The sequence below is a fragment of the Amphiprion ocellaris genome, chromosome 18 (genome assembly GCF_022539595.1).
Source record: "Amphiprion ocellaris isolate individual 3 ecotype Okinawa chromosome 18, ASM2253959v1, whole genome shotgun sequence".
In the NCBI taxonomy this organism is placed as follows: domain Eukaryota; kingdom Metazoa; phylum Chordata; class Actinopteri; family Pomacentridae; genus Amphiprion; species Amphiprion ocellaris.
The window spans coordinates 13,030,422-13,048,480 of record NC_072783.1 but is presented as its reverse complement, the minus strand read 5'-3'; the positions used below and the strand labels follow the sequence as shown (position 1 = coordinate 13,048,480).

Sequence of the window (18,059 nt, the reverse complement as noted above, 5' to 3'; positions counted from 1 at the left end):
TTTACAATTGCTGTAAAACACATATTTTCCTGTACCTCAGTTTGCTTTCCTGCTGAGTTCAAATCATACAAATTGACTTCTGGGTTTTTTTTGCATTAAATTACCCTTACTGTTCTAAATTTGTGATTCTTATTTATAGAAAATGTATTAAATAATAAATTTCTTTGTTAATTGTAACTGTAGATATATAAAATTTCAAACATTTGACACAAACTCGTTTAAAATTTCCTAAGTTGGCTTTTTAGAGGATTCTATAGTATAATTCTGAAGTCTGATGAATATGGGTCAGGTGAAGCAATAATGGTTGTCCAGTCAAAAAATCTACTAATGCGCAAATAATTTTTTATTATTTAATTATTTAGTTTGTAAAATGTCCAAGAATAGCAAAAACGGACTCTCATATTGTTTCAGAGCCCAAATTGATAGTATCAAATAATTGACTTCATCTGAGTATGAGTCCAAATCATCTGGGATATTCAGAGAGCTGTCATAGAAGACAAAGGAGAGCATAAAATATGACCAATTTTGAAGCTAGAAAAATGAGTAATTGGCACGTTTTTATTGAAATAGGATTATAAATCAACCATCGATTATTTTGTAATATATACAATAACTGATTAATGAATATTTGTTGTTGGGTCGTTAATGATAGAATTGTTTCACTTTTACCCAGATAACATTTTTATGTTCATCTTTTATTTCATGTCCTTCATTATGGCAGTAAATACAATTTTCTCTTTAAATTCACACAAGTAACAAATGCCACAAATATTAGTTCTTTAAAGAAATGTATAACTAATTCAGCATTGTCCTGCTGCTCCTGTAGATAGAGGACCTGAAGGCCCAGTTGGAGAGCTGTCACCAGCAGCTCCTCGACTCAAACAAGCACAAGCAGGAGCTGGAGCTCCAACTGAGAACAGCTCTGGAGAGAGACCAGGACATCCGATCTGGTTACATCTCTCCGGTGAGTTATCACCCTCTAACATGCAGCTGCATTACACTATATGTTGTTCTGCTGTGATGGAAAGAACTGTTGAGAGTTTCAGAAGTATTTTCTCAACTGAAGAGTATTTTTCACTTCATTTTGTAACATTCCTTGCATGTTGTAATTACTGTAAGAAAACATTAAACAAACTGACATTGAACCAACAAAATGGCTACAGATATGTACCTTTGCATGAGTTCATTGCATGTGAAAAACATTGAGATACTACTACTACATTGGCTTCTACTAGTTAATCTTCTTCTCTGTATGTTACAGGTCTGAAATGTATCTGAACTCATGCTAGCAGTTACTTAAGTATTGCATTGATTGTGGACCAAAGAACTGCAGTTTTGTGGTTGCTGATGTGACTTGCAGACAATTATTTCACTCTTAATGCAAAAGAGAAAAAATGCCTTTCAAATACCACAGCTTAATGTAATTATTCAGTATTTAGATATTATTAGGGAAAAAAAGCTGTTAATCTGAAAATTAAAAGTGGTATAGAGCAAAATAGAATTTAAATATAATTTTAATGTTGAACTTCGCATTTCATGACTTTTGAGAACTCAAAACAGAAAAGGGATATGTAAAGCAAACAGAATATGGAAAGGCTAAAAAATGTCAGTTTCTGTGAAAATTCCGATTAAAGTTTTAAATTGCTTTTCCTTTTCAGCTAATTTTCCTCCCTCATCTGATGTGGTTAATATGCGTCTTCTTTACATACAATCAGAAAAATAGATAATGGAAGAGCAAAAATTTCATGAACATTTAATTTTTCAATTTAAGATTTTCCATTTTGTCTCATGTTAGAGGTTCATCTTCAGTTTCCATATTATCCATTTCAGCTATCTCTCTCTATATATATCTAGATATCTATATGGCCATGCTTCCTTGCTAATATTCAAATAGAGTTGGATTCTTTGAAATAGTCCATCATTTTCTCCTTCAGTTTAAATTAGAGTGATATTATCCTTTGTAGTCACTGGCATAATGGCTTCTCTTGTTAAAATGTTTGGCTCGACATGGAATAATATTAACCTCTTGGCTTGTATTCTAATTTTTTGCATGGATGTCAGATTCTCATCTTCTATTAACTGCTATACAGACCATCCATTTGTATATAGCTGTGTAATGACCTAAATGTATGATGTTGGATAAATCTCTGTGCTTGTGTCTTGATGAATGGATGGATTTACCAGTGAGGCTGAATGATTACTTTTACAGATGATTTAATTTGTTTTAGTTGATCGTAAGGTAAAAACACTGCAGTGATTATTATTATTATTATTATTATTATTATTATTATTATTATTATTATTATTATTACTACTACTACTACTACTACTACTACTACTACTATTATTATTATTATTATTATTATTATTATTATTATCATCATTATTATTATTTACTTACATCCTGTAGTGTATGCTGTATGAAATGTTTGTGTTGCTTTTTGTTTTAGGAATAGAAGAATTTCAGTCACTTGCAAATGATTTCGGAGAAAGTTAAAAAATGTTTTTAAAAAATTAGACTTAGGTTGAATAATTTCATTCGCTATCTCCTCTCAGAAAAGAATTGCATTGGTGTATGACATGAAGTTGGACCAGAAACTTCAGAAATGTGTGTTTGTAGGACCTGGCATGCTCTTTATCCTTTAGTAAACCATGCAGCTGAAACTAATATTGCATTACTTACCACATGAAGTAACTTTTAACCATTTAACGTGCACGCTTTGTTGTGATTAACTAACCCCAACCATTTAATCTTTTTCCTTTGCTTTTAATTTATACCATTAAACCAAAGGGAATTTTGAATTTGTTTTGAATCACTGTTCATTACTATAGTTTGAGATTATTGTGTTTGAATGCTAATTGTTATTTCACTTTTCAATAGAAATTAGAGGGTATTGATTTGTAGTTAACGCTGAGAAATTATTAGCAAGCCTTGTGTCTCCCCTGCTGTATGTTAACCAAATGTCTGGTCCCCTTTTCCAAGCTGGAGCACCCTTTGGGTCTGGAGGCTGATGTGACGCCCCAGATGAAGAGGCCTGAACTGGTTAGTTCTCAAGCACAGAGTTTAACAAAGAAGTATCGGGAGACCAAAGAACTCCTGAAACTGCAAGAGCTGAAAAAGCGCAATATGCAGGCACAGCTTGGCCTCTCGCTTTCTCACCTCCCCATCAAGGAGTCTTGCTTTTCTGAACCCCCAAAAACATCCATCCTGGAAGGCAGTCCCCCTGAGCTTGTCCAAAGAACTGTTAACTTCTTACTCATGGACAGCACAGAAGCGATTCAAGAACTAGAAGACTTGATATCTGGTAAACCTCTCACTCTAAAAGAGCTGGGGAAAGTGTTGAGATTCCATAGTTGTAATCAAGAGACAACAGAGAAGCATCAACTTCAGATGCTCCTGGAGACCTGGAAGTACCAGCAAGAGATAGAAAATGAAATAATAAAAAACAGTTTAGCCAAAGCAGGAGAGAGCATCCGCAAATACGAAGCCCGTCTTCTGACCATTGAGGATATAGTGGGAAAGGTTCAGAAACAAAGTTTGGAAAACCTAAAGAGCCCTTATGGTCCCCTGTCCAAAACTGAAAACCACTCACAAACAAGTGATGTGACCTTTGGGATGCTCTCTCAGAGGGTCGAACTTTTAACAAGTGAAAATGGAGCATTGAAACAACGGTGTCAGGAGATAGTAAACCAGCTAACCGAGGCTGACAGAGAAATAGACAGATTGAAAGCCGAACTCATCAGTCAGCAGAGTGGCAAACAGCATCATCTTGTCATGGAAGAGCTGAAAAGAGTGAAAGCTGAACTTGCTGAAAACCAAGCTAATGCCATAGATAGAGAGTATTATGAGAGGGAGCTCAATGAGAAATCCCAGAGGCTTCATGAAGCACTGGTTACCTTGGAGGAGCTTGGCAACACCCTAAAAGACACAGAAAACAAGCTCCAGTTGAAAGAAGCCACACTCAAAGGCCTGGGCTTTCAGGCAGATTATGAAGATGAGGAATTACACCCGGAGAAAGACCAACTTCAAGAGCTACTTGAAACCACACAAGCACAGTTGATTGAGAGGGAGGCCAGCCTTGAGTCTACAGAGCAGCACTGCAGGGAACTAGAAGCTAGGAATAGTGAACTAGTTTCACTAAACCAGGAATCTGAGAAAGTCAGCAGAGAGAAACTAGCAGAAGCAGAAAATGAAATAAGGATGCTACAAGAAAAGTTAGAAATGAAGACGGGTAGAGATGAAAAGAATGTCGCTGAGTGTGTTGAGGCAGGAGAGAGGCAGGTTGATGACAAAGGACTTTTAAAGCAAGTAGCAGAAGAGTTTGAGATGAGGTCTGAGGCGATAAATCAGGTTGTAGAGATGTTAGCAAAGGTAGATGTTAGTGTAGAAGGAATGCTTCGTGATTTGAAAAGCACTTTATTTGGTTCTTCAAAAGAAGAGCCACTTTGTGTGAGTGGAAAAGACATGAGACTGTTGTTAGCAGGGGAGTTCTGGAGCCAGCTGTTGGGCGTCATTAAAGTTAAACCAGAAGAAAACAGACAGAACTGTGAAAGAGGGGTGGTAGAGCAGATGATGGCACAGAAGAGCTTGATGCTTTTGATTGGAAGGATTTGTCCACAGGCTGACACTGAGGCTGAAGTAGTGACAGATTTAATGTCAATGTATAGCTGGCTTGATGATGAAACAAATGCTCTGATTCTTAAAGAGTTGAAAGAGACCTTGGAGGCAAAGTCACATAGTTTGAAGCAGATTGCCTCCACTTTAAAGCTGGACAAAGACGACAAACTCCGGTCTTTGGCCCTCGCAAGCTTTGGTCTTGATCGAACACAGAAACAGTCTTCAGAATATCTGCTTGAATCTCTCAAAGAAGCTTGCACATCTTATGTTATCATTAGGCTCAAAGTTCAGCATGAAAAAGAGCTGAAACCAGAAGTACAGATGAGTAGCTTGTACTGTCCAAATTGTCCTAAACTGAGAGAAGTTGCCAGCGATCTCCAGTCCAAACTGGCAGATCTTCAGAATCAACTATATGAGGCGTCTCTGAAAACTGCCGCAAGGCAACAAACTTTGATCCAGGTTGAAGGAGAGCCCATAGACTCAGTGGATAAAACCACTGAGCTTCATGACATGATAGCCAGGCACAAGAAGGAGCTACGAGACGTCAAGGACAGCTATGAGCAGGAAGCTGAAAAGTTAAGGCAGGAAATGGCAAAAGCCAGCGAGACACTCCGCCTCCGTTCAGAAGAAAATGTGAAGGAGATCGATTCCTTAACGAACTGCATGGAGAACCTAAAGAAGAAGCATGAGCTGGAGAGGCAGAGCCTCATCCAGAGGTTTGACCGGGAGATGGAAGAGCTGAGAAGCATGATGACTCTGTCAAATCAAGACAGGAACGGGACAGATGAGGACACACCAGCACAGCATGCCTCTGCCCAAACTTCAACCCTGAAGGAGCGCATTCAAGAGCTGGTGACCCAAGTCTCAGTGATGACCGAAGAGATGAGACGACGCGAAGAGCAGGGCGACATCACCACTCTGCGGCTGAAATACGAGAAAGACCTGGAAAACCTGAAGGTGGAAACGCTCCTTGTCCTTGCCGTCCTCCATCTGTGATGCCTTGTTTTCCTTTGTGGCATTCCCAGATCCCCATTCCTTCTCCGACCTCTACTTCCCCTCCTAACCTCATTCTCCCTTCACTCGCTCTTTGTTCCGTAAACCTCTTCAGTGTTGCATGAAAACTAACCTCCTTTAGGTTTCTGTAAAGCTGTAGCTGTGTGACAAGGAACCCATTTTGTTGAAGCTTCATCAGCATCACATGTAGAACTTCAAGCAAAAGATACATTTCATTTTCATGCATTTAATTAGTCAAGAAAAAGATTCAAGAGAAGCCATCAGCTTCTTTCAGGTTACGTCACGTTAGTCCCAACCTGTGAAATGAGTTCCTCTGTTGGTAGTTTACTGGCTTACTAATCTGAACTCGGCTTTGGCACATTTTAAAGCGTAAAACTGAGAACTGAACATTTGCGACATGTTTGAAGCTTTCTAGTGCTAAGAATCAAAAAATTGTTGTTGATATTATTGGCTATGACACTCTTTTGTCTGCATTTGATGTCGTTTCCTTTGGCTATTCCTACTAACAATTTAATTCTCTGCTTTTACTAAATGACAGTTGGTGATATAACATTTCAATTCTTTGACAAAGGAGTCGTAATTCTTGATCTACTTACTAGCTTTTTCTGGAGCATTTAGCAGCATCTCATGACTGTCAGCAGTCACTTGGCTTATTGTCAGCTCTCTGGCATGGCATATCCTGAAACCTTAGCCGTAAGATAACTAAGCCAACTGCTCCATTTGCTGATGAAATGCTGGAAAAAGCTATAAGGCAGACACTGATTATGATTATGTTGTCAAGCTACCATTAATAAGTTTAGGACTGAAATTCTTGTCATGGTAGAAGGTGACCTTGCCCAAGTTATTTGGGTAATTTCTCACTTACCTCTGAGAGTATCTGGCCAAGCAGATAATTTGGGTTTTAATTTCCAGGTTTTCCAGTGAAATGGAGGTGAAAGAAATTTTGTGTGTGCTGTCAAAGGAAAGAACAATGGACAACAATAGAGAATGAACATAAATGGCTCACATTTCCTTCATATAATCCAAGTATCACTGTTGTGGACAGTGAATAAGATTTTCCACCACTGATAAAACATTTCCAGTTAAAACAGTTTAACAATGACATTGTCAGAGGAATGGCATGCTGCCCTTGAAGGTGTCACATTTAAAATTTCTTTGTGAAATGCAAACAAAATTCCATTCACCACCATTTTATTTTAGAAAGTTCAGCAGTGGTTTCTGAAAACCTATGAAATCAAACTTAAAGTATCTGCATGGTTGAACACAACAAGAGGTATGTGTGGAAACTGACCTGGTAAGCTGTGGTTAGATTGAACCTTAAATGTAGAAGTGTACATTTTGTAGCAAACTGTGCATTTACAGGATGAGGCTTGTGGTAATCTTTCCGTTCCTTCTCACCAATTTACATGGCAAGACCAAAACCAGCGAATCTTTGGCCTGTCTGTCAGTACTTTGTGACTTCTTTAGTCTACCACATTTAGCCCCAAACCCAATTGTTCTTACCAAAATTGAAGTGGTAAAAAATAGGGGTCTTTCCACTGCAGGAACTCAGGGGAGATGTGAAGTGGTGCCAACATTCACATGATCAGCCATTGTAGTCTTTGTTTCCACTGCAAGGTAGAGTTCCACAGCTTTGACCATGAAATTAACTCAAAGTGCACCAAAATAGTGACAAATTGTAGTTTCTGGACGTAACTCCTGTTCTCTGAGCATGTAGGATATACAACAAATGACATTTGTTATGTTAGCCTATATGGTGAATTTTACGTAGTTGGTAGAGAAAACTGCTACTTGACAAGGAAATCAAGTGGGCAGTAAAATAGGCATTTGTTTTTCTCTCCAAATTTAACCAATCAGTGTTGTCTTCTCAGTGTTTAACCAATCAGCAATGAGCACCGCACAGTAGTTTTTCAGAAGTATTCACCCTGGAGAGGATACTTGTTTGTCCAGCAAAAAAGGAAAAAAAGTTCTTCAATGATGGTTGTTGAGTTTGGCATAACTAAAGTTCAGGGCACCATAAAACTGACTGCAAGATCCTGCAATGGAAATTATGAGCCATAAATAGTTTTCTGTGAAAGCTAAATACATTCCTAAATTAGCCTTGCAGTGTAGTTTTTAGCAGTTGTTACTTAAAAACTTTTGTTGGGCACTATTGTCAGCAGTGATTTATACACATTTGGTGCTCGTGAGCATTTGAGGCAGCAGAATGGTGCATGTGAGACTGAGTCAGAGTAGTTCGTCTGTTTATGGTGATGAAGCAACTTACCAGTGCAGCAGTGTCAATGTGTTTTTAGTTGTTTTTGAGCAACCGAGAATTTTGCCACAGAGGAAGATGGGGATGATCAGACTCATTTTTCAATTTTTAGCTTTTCACAGGATTTGTTTTGTCTGGGGCTTCACTGCTTGCGCATGATATGCAGACCACTCAAGATGGAGCAACTGCTGCAACGCTACACTGCTGCAAATGTAGAAACAGACCAGTCTTCAATTTGTGTTTTTTGTGAGAAGTGAAAGCTACATGATGCAGCACATTTGCTTCTTGAATGCTTTACATACTTACATGTTCATTGAAGCCATGGCATTATTCTCCAAAAAGATATTGTTTCATTACATTCTTCATAGGTCACGAAAACGCATAAGGTATGAAGAAACTACAGGTTGGAAGGTATCTGTTTGGCATTTTTTAATCATCGAAACAAAGCTGTAAAAATCGGAATGAGAGAGATTCAGTAGTAAAGTTGACACATTGCTTTGCGTGAATTGTATAATTTAAAAAGTCTTTAAAATGTAGACAGGTTAATTATTAAAAAGGCTAATTGACAGTTGTCAGGTTAGGGATGAATAATGTTACCATTGTGAATGAAAAATCAGTTTTGCTTGTGTTGGATGCTCAGATAGTCAACTTTATCTTAGCCTGAGTAGTGAGTCCATGCCCCTGTCATGACCTAGAATATATTTACACACAAGATACATAGCTTGACATGCTTCTAAATAAAGTTGCTGTTTGGTCTGATGTCAGAGCAGGAAGTTTACATTTGTTCTGTGTTGGTGTGTGTGTGTGTGTGTGTGTGTGTGTGTGTGTGTGTGTGTGTGTGTGTGTGTGTGTGTGTGTGTGTGTGTGTGTGTGTGGGTGGGGGGGTGGGGGGGTGGGGGGAGTGGGGGGGGGAGTGGTCTTTCAGCCTCTGAGTTAGGTCTGAGCTCTCAGAGAGGGGTTGAGCCCTGTTAAAACACACTGGACCTCCATTTCCCTTGTGTGTCTGTAGTTAGACTAGGGCAGTAAGAGGGGAGGCAGGCAGCAGTCAACTGAGTACTCAGATTATTGGAAGTGAATAGAGGAGGGAAGTAGGGCTGGGTTTTGGGTCGGAAAGGCCATTGAAACCCTTTCTTGTGGAAACTTACACTGAAGTTAATACAGCAAAAACAAGGATTATTCTTCTCTCTCTTTTGTCCAAACTATCCATATGTGCTTGTTTGACAAACTGACCTCCACAGTGGCCAATTCTGAAGATAGATTCACCTGCATTGTCTGAGACGACCAGTTATTTGTTATTGTTGTAGTCCATAAGCCTAACCAGACATTCCATCAAAGATTTGGCCCGTAGGCAGATTAAGATTCGTACATTTGCTGCAAACTAAGTGCTGTTTGGAATAAGGATTTTCTGAGCGCCATCAGCAGCCTGGATGTTGTGCTGTGACAGGAAGCAGCAGCTATTCTTTCTTACACCTGCCTCTCTCATTGCCTGTGTATTGTGTATCCCGTCGTTCCTCTTAACCCTTTTTGTACTCACACAGGCTCAACTTGCTCATGGCTTACAGGCTCTAGCTTGCAAGTTACTTGCTGGAAATAAATGGATGATGTGCACTGGTTTGTATTATATAAGGGCCAAGAGGTTCTTCTCCTGATTAGGTTACATGATCAGGAGAACCTTTTGGTCCATGTCCAGACAAGGTGTAAACTCATAGCTGCTCGTGCTCATTCTTTGTCATAGGCCACCTGTGAGAGGGGCTTTGCCGCCATGGAGGAGTCTCATCAGAAGGTGATAGATGAGCTGCAGAGGAAACACCAGAGAGAGCTAGAGAACCTACAGGAGGAGAAAGACAGGCTGCTGGCAGAGGAGACAGCGGCCACCATCGCTGGTAAATGCAAATTTGTCATTTTCACAAAACTGCTTGATTTACCTTCATAATTTAGCTCATCTCAATCTGGTGATAGTATAGTTTTAATAGACAAATGTACAAGTTGGTAATAAATCCTTTGTGTCTGTTACATCAGCAATTGAAGCAATGAAAAACGCCCACCGGACAGAGCTGGAGAAAGAGCTAGACAAGGCTCGCAAGGCCAACAACAATGCAGAGAATGCAGATATGGAGGAGATCCGCAGACAGCATGAGTAAGTTTTCGTACCTGCCACACTACCACAGTTTTAAGACTATGATCATGTTAATTAAGGACTTCCATTCATTAGGTCTACCCACTTTATCTTGTGGAGGGTCATGGGGGGCTGGAGTCTGTCCCAGCTGACAGGGCTTAAAGGCAGGCTGCCAGTCCACCACTGGGCTAACACAGAGAGACAGACACCCATGCATTTCCATTCAGAAGAAAATTCTTCCACAATGGTTCATTCTAAACTACTCTGTGAAATAGTGTTGTTCCTCTTGCTTGTGGTTCTTCCTCAGCTTTTCTTAGGAAGCAAACTAATAGGGGACTCCAGATTTGCTGAATGAATTGCTCCAATGATGATGCAACGTGCTTATCATTTTTAAGTGTTTGTTGTTGTTTTTTTTTTTTTTAATCAGATTTGACTGGTGATTTTGTACCTGTAGATCATATGTCCCAGGCACCAATGACATTGCAGTGTGCTCTTCCTATTCATTTAGATAGGGACCTGGTTTTGCTTGGCCAAAATAACTTCCCAGTGGCAGATGGCTGTCTAGTGACAAGATTCTCCTATAAAATCTGGTTAGCAAGGCCTTTAGAGACCAAATGTTTTAAACATATTCTTTGCATCTTTACAACTTTTGATCAAAAGAACTAAGCTGGCCTGCTTCATTCCATTGTCAAAATCTTGAACAAAACTTGTTCAGAGATTGGTGAAAACAGTGAAAGCATGGGGAGCAGAAAGGGAGGAAAAAGCCACATGAGATAAGAAGCTAAGGGCAGGCTAATACCTGCAGTCTACATACAGTGGTGTGTGATCTCAGTTGGAGAACCAAGTTTCTAAATAGATTTAAAATCATGTTTACATAATCTTTTCTTCTTGCAAATATAGAAACCATCAAATTATTTATTGGCCGATTTTAATGTGACTCATTGAGCCTGCAGCAAGATTTTTGCTTTGGTTCCAGTTGTTTCCAAACAATTGAAACAAATGCTGTTTATAGCTGTTTGGATATATACAATGCCTACAAAAAGTATTCACCCCTTTGTTGCTTTTATACATGACATCATGGTCAATATAATTTGGCTTTTTTGACATTTGCAAAAAAAAAAAAAAAAAAACCTCTTTAATATCAAAATGAAAACAGATTTTTACAAAATCATGTCAATTAATTAAAAATATATAAGGTAAAGTAAATGATTGCATAAATATTCACCGCCTTTAAAGTGACTGACCTAATTCAACAGTTAATGTGGTTCAATTGAGTGTAGTATAAAAACACCCATATCTTGAAAGTCCAGTCTCTGGTTCATCAGTATTCCTGCTACAATTGCAACATTAAGACAGAAAAACAGTAACTCAGAGAAAAGATAATTGAAAGCTATGTAAGGAGGTGGCTATAAAAAGATTTCCAACTCACTGGATATCCCACAAAGTTCAGTTAAATCCATAATTAAGAAATAGAAGGAGTATGGCACTTGTTTAAGTCTGCTTCGAGCTGGCCGTCCTCACAAACTGAATGACCGGGCAAGAAGAAGACTGGTGAGGGAGGCCACCAAGACACCTACGACCACTCTGAAGGAGTTAAAAGCTTCAGTGGCTCAGATGGGAGAGATTGTACATACAACAACTGTTGATTGGGGTCTTCACGAGTCAAAGCTGTATGGAAGAGTGGCAAAGAAAAAGCCACGGTTGAAAATAGCTCAGATGAAATCTCGCCTGGAATTCGCCCAAAGGCATGTGGGAGACTCGAAGGTCAATTGGAAGAAGGTTCTTTGGTCTGATGAGACAAAAATTGAGCTTTTTGGCCATCAGACTAGATGTTAATGTTTGGCAAACACCAAACACTGCACATCACAGCAAACACACCATCTCCACTGTGAAGCATGGTGGTGGCAGCATCATGATGTGGGGATGCTTCTCAGCAGCAGGTCCTGGAAGGCTTGTAAAGGTGGAGAGGAACATTAATGTTGAAAAATATTGCCAAACCCTGGAGGATAATCAGACTCAGTCTGCAAGAGAACTACGACTTCGGAGAAGATTTATTTTCCAGCAAGACAACAACACCAAACATACAGCAAAAGCTCCACAGAAATTGTTCAAAGACAAGGTGGATGCTCTGGAGTGGCCAAGTCAAAGCCCAGATCTCAATCCAACTGAGAATTTGTGGCTGAACTTGAAAAGAGCTTTTCACTCCCAATCCCCGAGCAGCCTGACAGAGCTTGAGCTGTTTTGCAAGGAAGAATGGAGAAGAATTGCAGTGTCCAGATGTGCAAGGCTGATTGAGACAAATCCACACAGACTCAGTGCTGAGATTGCATCCAAAGGTACATCTACTAAATACTGACCTGAAGGGGGTGAATATTTATGTGATCATTTACTTTCCCTCATTTTTAAAAAATTAACATGATTTTGTAAAAAATCTGTTTTAACTTGAAGAGATGTTTTTTTTCTTTTTTTGCAAATTCTTGTCAAAAAAGCCAAATGATATTGACCATTGCTACCCTTTAGGAGCTTTTTAAGACGAGCCTCATTACTGGATTACAGAAGGTTTCATTTCAACTGATAAAGTGCTGAATATCAGACTGTGCAGGTGTCACTGGGGACTTGCTGTGACCTGCATGGAGGTGCTGTGTGTTCAGTGCTCACCTGCCTGTTTTCAACACGCTCCAACACTTCAGTTGGTGACGTGTAGAAGTGCAGGTGTTAACAGCAAATCAGATTGCATTTCAGTAGGGTCGAAGGTTTCTTGACCCACTCTTTTTGCACTTTGTTCTCTGATTAAAAGGATTTTTTTTCAATGAAAATGTCTTAAGGTAATACACTAATGGTTCACTCTAAATTAAAGACAGTATAGCAGTGCTGAACCACGTTTGTCAACCTGATCAGGGTGATGCACGGCAGAAGTCGCTTTATAACAAACTGCTCTGGGCACAGATATGTCATTGCTATAAATATTGACCATTTAACCAAACCACTGCTTTCACGATTTTACTCTTGAAGCCACACTGCTGCTGTTAGTTTATCTCTCAGCATGGTATTGCATTGTGTTTCAGGGAGGAGCTGTGCTCCTTCCAGCGGGAGATTGAGGTGTTGTCGGAGCAGTATTCCCAGAAGTGCCTGGAAAACGCCCACCTGGCCCAGGCGCTGGAGGCCGAGAGGCAGGCCCTCCGGCAGTGTCAGAGGGAGAACCAGGAGCTCAACGCACACAACCAGGTGCAGACACAAACACTGGCAAACCCACCTCCACTGTGTACAAATATTTACTGAGGGACTGTTTTGTTAAACAGTCATTACCTGCCGTTCCGCTGAGCTTCTTCTCTGGGATGTTTTTAGGAGCTGAACAACCGTCTGGCAGCAGAGATCACCAAGATGCGCTCGATGACGTCTGAGGATGGAGTGGGAGACACAAATAACACAATACAGGGAAAAGAGCTCTATGAATTAGAAGTAAGGTTCAAAAAAAGCAATGCAATAGTGTAGATAAAATTCTGCATATAACGCATATGAAAACTGCACTGTGCTGATTAGGTTTTACATATCGGCTGATTATCTTCAACAAATGTTCCATCCCAGAAAGTAGCTTCCCTCTTGTTTGTAACCTCAACTTTTCATCTACTTTTTCTCATTCTTTTCTTGTTTTCCAGGTAATGCTGAGGGTAAAGGAGTCAGAGGTCCAGTACCTAAAGCAGGAAATCAACTCCCTCAAAGACGAACTCCAAGCCGCCCAAAGAGTACATTTTTAATTGTATTTATTTCTGTTAGGACAGCATGCCTCCTGGAAATAGTTTTAGCAGGAGATATTTATAAGCTCAAAGAGACACATATGGATACTTGTCCTTTGTCTGAACTGCTAAACAATGTGTTCTCAGGACAAGAAATATGCAACAGATAAGTATAAGGACATCTACACGGAGCTGAGCATCGTCAAGGCCAAAGCAGAGCGGGATCTGGGCCGACTCAGAGACCAGCTGCAGCTGGCTCACGAGGCACTCGGGGAACCGTCACTGGAGGAAGTAGAACGGGGGGGATATGGTACGAAAACATACTCTGAAACACACTGTGGTAACTAAATTCACTACGTGCGAGTGCTAGACTCTCTTTTTCCTGGATTTTAAATGAACTCGTTTCTCTCAGATATCATGAAGTCCAAAAGCAACCCTGACATCCTCAAGATGGCAGCTGCGGCAGCCAAACGCTCAGAGCGCACCATGAGGTCAAAGGTGAGTTTCACATGAGGGAGCCAGTTAAGAATGAAATCAGTCATCCATTTCACTGTGATTTTAATTCAGGATTGTCATTATCATTACTGTCACTGCTGAAGCCCCAGCAGATTGAGGACTGACAGTAGTCCAGTAGTTGTCTCCCACCATGCAAAGCCTGAGAAGCCAATGACTTGCTGCCATCTACAGGTCACCTACAAAGTTGCATGCAGCACTGCTTGCCCACTGGCTGCGTTTCACAGTTTCATGTTGTGACTCCATCAGAACTGCAGGGATGGGATTGTGTTACAAATGAAACACCACAGTAGTCTAACACACTTTTGCTGGTGTGTTTTCCTCCTTCTGTCCTCAGTCTGTGAGTCGTGACATGTCCTGGGACAGTTAGGGCTGCTGAGGACGTGTAGGCCTCCTTCCCCCTTTCTATTAGGTAAACCAAAGCAGATGCACCCACGGGTGGGTTGAGCACACCCTCTTGTCCTCCACTTCTAAAGCCAGTTAAGAGATCTGAGTCACTGCTGCACATTAGTATGCACCAATATCTCATTCCACAGATGCATGGTGGTGAAGAGCAAATGATGTGAGGTCTGGCAGAGTGACAGTGTGTCTGAGGTTTTCAGTGATTACTAATCTGCGGGTCCTGTCACTTTAGCAACCATATACAGTGTTTTGTTAACAATTTCTTACAGACAATGAGGCCTTAAAACTATTAAAAAGCAAATATAGAACTAAATTTGGCATTAATTAGTTGTGTTCTGTCATACAAAGGCAGAGAGCAGTAAGTACTATGAAGTTTAGAACATGGGGTTTCAAGGCTCTTATCCAAACTGTGTAGCAGATAAATAAGATGTAAAACTTCAATGCCCGTTTTTGCTACCAGTCTTATAAATTATTCATGTATTAGAATGTGTGATTTAAAGGCAGTTTAACCAAATTAACTCATGTAAAATCCACCTGTTAGAGGTTGACTGGATAGCTTTTAGCACTTTATCTTTCACAACCAACACTAAGTTGTGTGCGTGTGTACGTGTATATACGTGTGTGTGTGTGTGTGTGTGTGTGTGTGTGTGTGTGTGTGTGTATTTGTTGTTTGTACAGTGTCATTTATTTCATTTTGTCCTATTCATGAAGTATATAGAATTTGCACCAATAATGATGATGTGCTTCACAAAAGTCTTTGGGGCTTCGTACCACACATGGTATCCAATGATTTGCTTGTGGTGTGTGGACTCTCCATTTTAAAGATATAATCACTGGGTGACAACAGATTTAAACTGATGGGGGAAACACTGCCTGCTCAGAAACTGCACATCTGGCCAAAGAAAGTTCTGTTTTTCCCAGTTATCATTAACGTCTGCTTTCTCCTCTCTTCATTCCTCTAGAGTTTGAAGGAAGGGCTGACGGCGGAGCAGAGACTTCACCTGTTTGAAAATAAAGACACTAAGGAGTTCTGACAGTGACATGTAATGTCTACCTACCTTGCTGCATGTTTAGAAGCCCACTATATTTTAGCTCTGTAATTACTTATTTAGTAACAATACACACTGGTCACCAAACACAGATCATATGTTATTAAAAAAACATGGTATGAAGTTTGAATTTCATGTCTAGAGTTTGCATTCCATGCACTTCAGTTAACTGTGACATTTTTTGTATCGTTGATTTTTTTCTGCCATGTCTTACTGTAAATACTATTTTTAAATGAGCATCTGTCATATATACACTAAAACTATGACCGTGTAAGCTACTGTTTTAACTCTCTAGACTGTTGCTAGCCAAAGCATAAATGTTATGTTCAATGGCTAAACACACTACATATTGGTGAATAATACTTGCATAACAAAACCATAATAACTAGTCTGGCGGTCGGTCTGCACGTTAACGCTCCTCCACTCCGTTGTCATTCCAGCACTGATGGAAGTGTTACTCAGTAAACAAGCTATGGAAGAAAAATGCTTGTCTGCAGTAGAAAACAAGTCCTTGCCCATGTTGTTTCATCGCTTCACTTCCAAATTAACATCAAAGATGTTCTCTGCAGTGCTTGGAAAAAATCTGAGACCCGTGGAAGGTGGCAGCTGAATGCATATAGCTGGATTCCCCGACTATAAATAAATAAATAAACATATATATATATATATATATATATATATATATATATATATATATATATATATATATATATATATATATATATATATATATATATATATATATGAAAATTTAGAGTTTTTTTTTCTTACTGCAATCATTGGTCCAGCTGTTTAGGAGTTGGTGGAGTTGGTTTATGTTTGTAGTCTTTTTCAGTGGCAGTCCTTTTGTATTTATTTAAATGGTTGGGATTTTTCTTTCGCATTCCCATTCCTCTCTACTCCTATTGTAAATATAAAGCAAATATACACCAACTGACTACAGGTTTATTAGCAATAAATATTTTTGCACCCTTTGCGTCTATTTTGACTTTTCTTACTGCTTTTTTCATACTGCGTTTCAACTCAAGTTCTACTTACTAAGGAGATTTCAACTGTATCACCCTGACTTCCTCAGCACGTGGAGTTTGAAATTCTTGTTATTTCATCTGTATTATCGACACACACTGAATGTTAATAAGTTTTAATGATATACCAGACTTAAATATGGAAATTGCTGGGTATTTTGCAAGGAATCAAAAAATCGTGTTTTTAGAAATGTAAAAGCAAAAACTGCATCTAAAGGACTAAAATAATTCTCTGGTCTCCAAGCATGATATGATACCTCCATGGTGGAGGTATCATACTATGGGTGTGTTTCTTTGCAGTAGGGACGAGGTGACTGGTCAGGCTTGAGGAAGGGATGAATGCAGGCAGCACTTCATCTTCCAGTGGGAGCTGCAATGATTAATCGATCAGTAATATAGCTGTCAAATAATAAAGTAAATCAATTATTTTGAATATTGAGCAGGTGACTTGAATAATTTTAAAGAAAATAAGTTATCTGATCCCATTTTTTTCATTTAAAAAAATCTGGTTTCTTTTGTTTGCTGTGATAGTAAACTGAATATGTTCAGAATTTTTATAAAGTACTGATCAGTTCATCCAGAAAATAATCAAATGATTAATCATCAATGAGAATAATTATGTACATCACTGAAATGTATATGGTCTTTATACTTTCTAAAGTAACTGTACAGTATTTATAAATATATTTTTCAGACCTGGGTTTCTAGATTATACACATCACCCTCCAAAGGCCAAACACGGCAAACTTAACAGAATAATGGTATCATCATTAATACCTTCTATACTGAAACAGCCACGTTTGAATACAATGTAGGCATCTTATTTATAATACAAACGCTTTACAGAACCCATATGCCTGACCCCCAGAGCAAGCCAAAAGGCGACAGTGGCAAGGAAAACACCCTTTTAACAGGGAAAAAAACCTCGAGCAGAACCCGGCTCTGTATGTGGGGGGACCCATCTGCCTGCTGGCCAGGCGGGTTGAGAGGGACAGAAGAGGTAGAGAGGTAGAGATAGAGGGATAGAGGTAGAGATAGAGAGGTTGGGGGGGGGGGGAACGACAAGGACCATAAAACACAGTTTAATACATGCATGATAAGACACATATGCAAAGTACAACTAACATGGAAACTAATTATAGTTTAATGCTATGGTGTATGGCTCTGGCATTAAATATACTACATATATAGCTGGTGGTAAATTCAAAAATATGTAGATGAGCAAATCAAGTATAGTGAGGGTGATGCAGAGTTGATTGGTAGGAATGGACAGCTGGAAGCAGTGGGCTGGAGGAAGGTCAGCAGCAGCATCCCACAGATGGAGATTAGGCCAG

The 18,059-nt window shown here is 39.5% G+C and overlaps 1 protein-coding gene across 5 annotated transcripts in view; it reads left to right on the top strand.

The window, feature by feature from the left end:
- Window positions 1–16,682, top strand: part of mprip (myosin phosphatase Rho interacting protein) — a 57,700-nt gene extending 41,018 nt beyond the window's left edge. For 2 of the 5 annotated variants that reach the window (XM_055004179.1, XM_023272837.3), the window contains exons 15-24: window positions 827–964; window positions 2,984–5,575; window positions 9,622–9,769; window positions 9,906–10,023; window positions 13,068–13,227; window positions 13,348–13,461; window positions 13,659–13,745; window positions 13,884–14,046; window positions 14,149–14,234; window positions 15,614–16,682. In XM_055004179.1, coding sequence (XP_054860154.1) covers window positions 827–964; window positions 2,984–5,575; window positions 9,622–9,769; window positions 9,906–10,023; window positions 13,068–13,227; window positions 13,348–13,461; window positions 13,659–13,745; window positions 13,884–14,046; window positions 14,149–14,234; window positions 15,614–15,685 — 3,678 coding nt within the window. In that variant the 3' untranslated portion in view covers window positions 15,686–16,682. Of the gene's footprint in view, window positions 1–826; window positions 965–2,983; window positions 5,576–9,621; window positions 9,770–9,905; window positions 10,024–13,067; window positions 13,228–13,347; window positions 13,462–13,658; window positions 13,746–13,883; window positions 14,047–14,148; window positions 14,235–14,586; window positions 14,662–15,613 lie in introns of all 5 variants that reach the window. The other 3 variants (XM_023272838.3, XM_023272839.3, XM_023272840.3) reach the window with 3 other exon arrangements.
- Window positions 16,683–18,059: the final 1,377 nt, after the last annotated feature.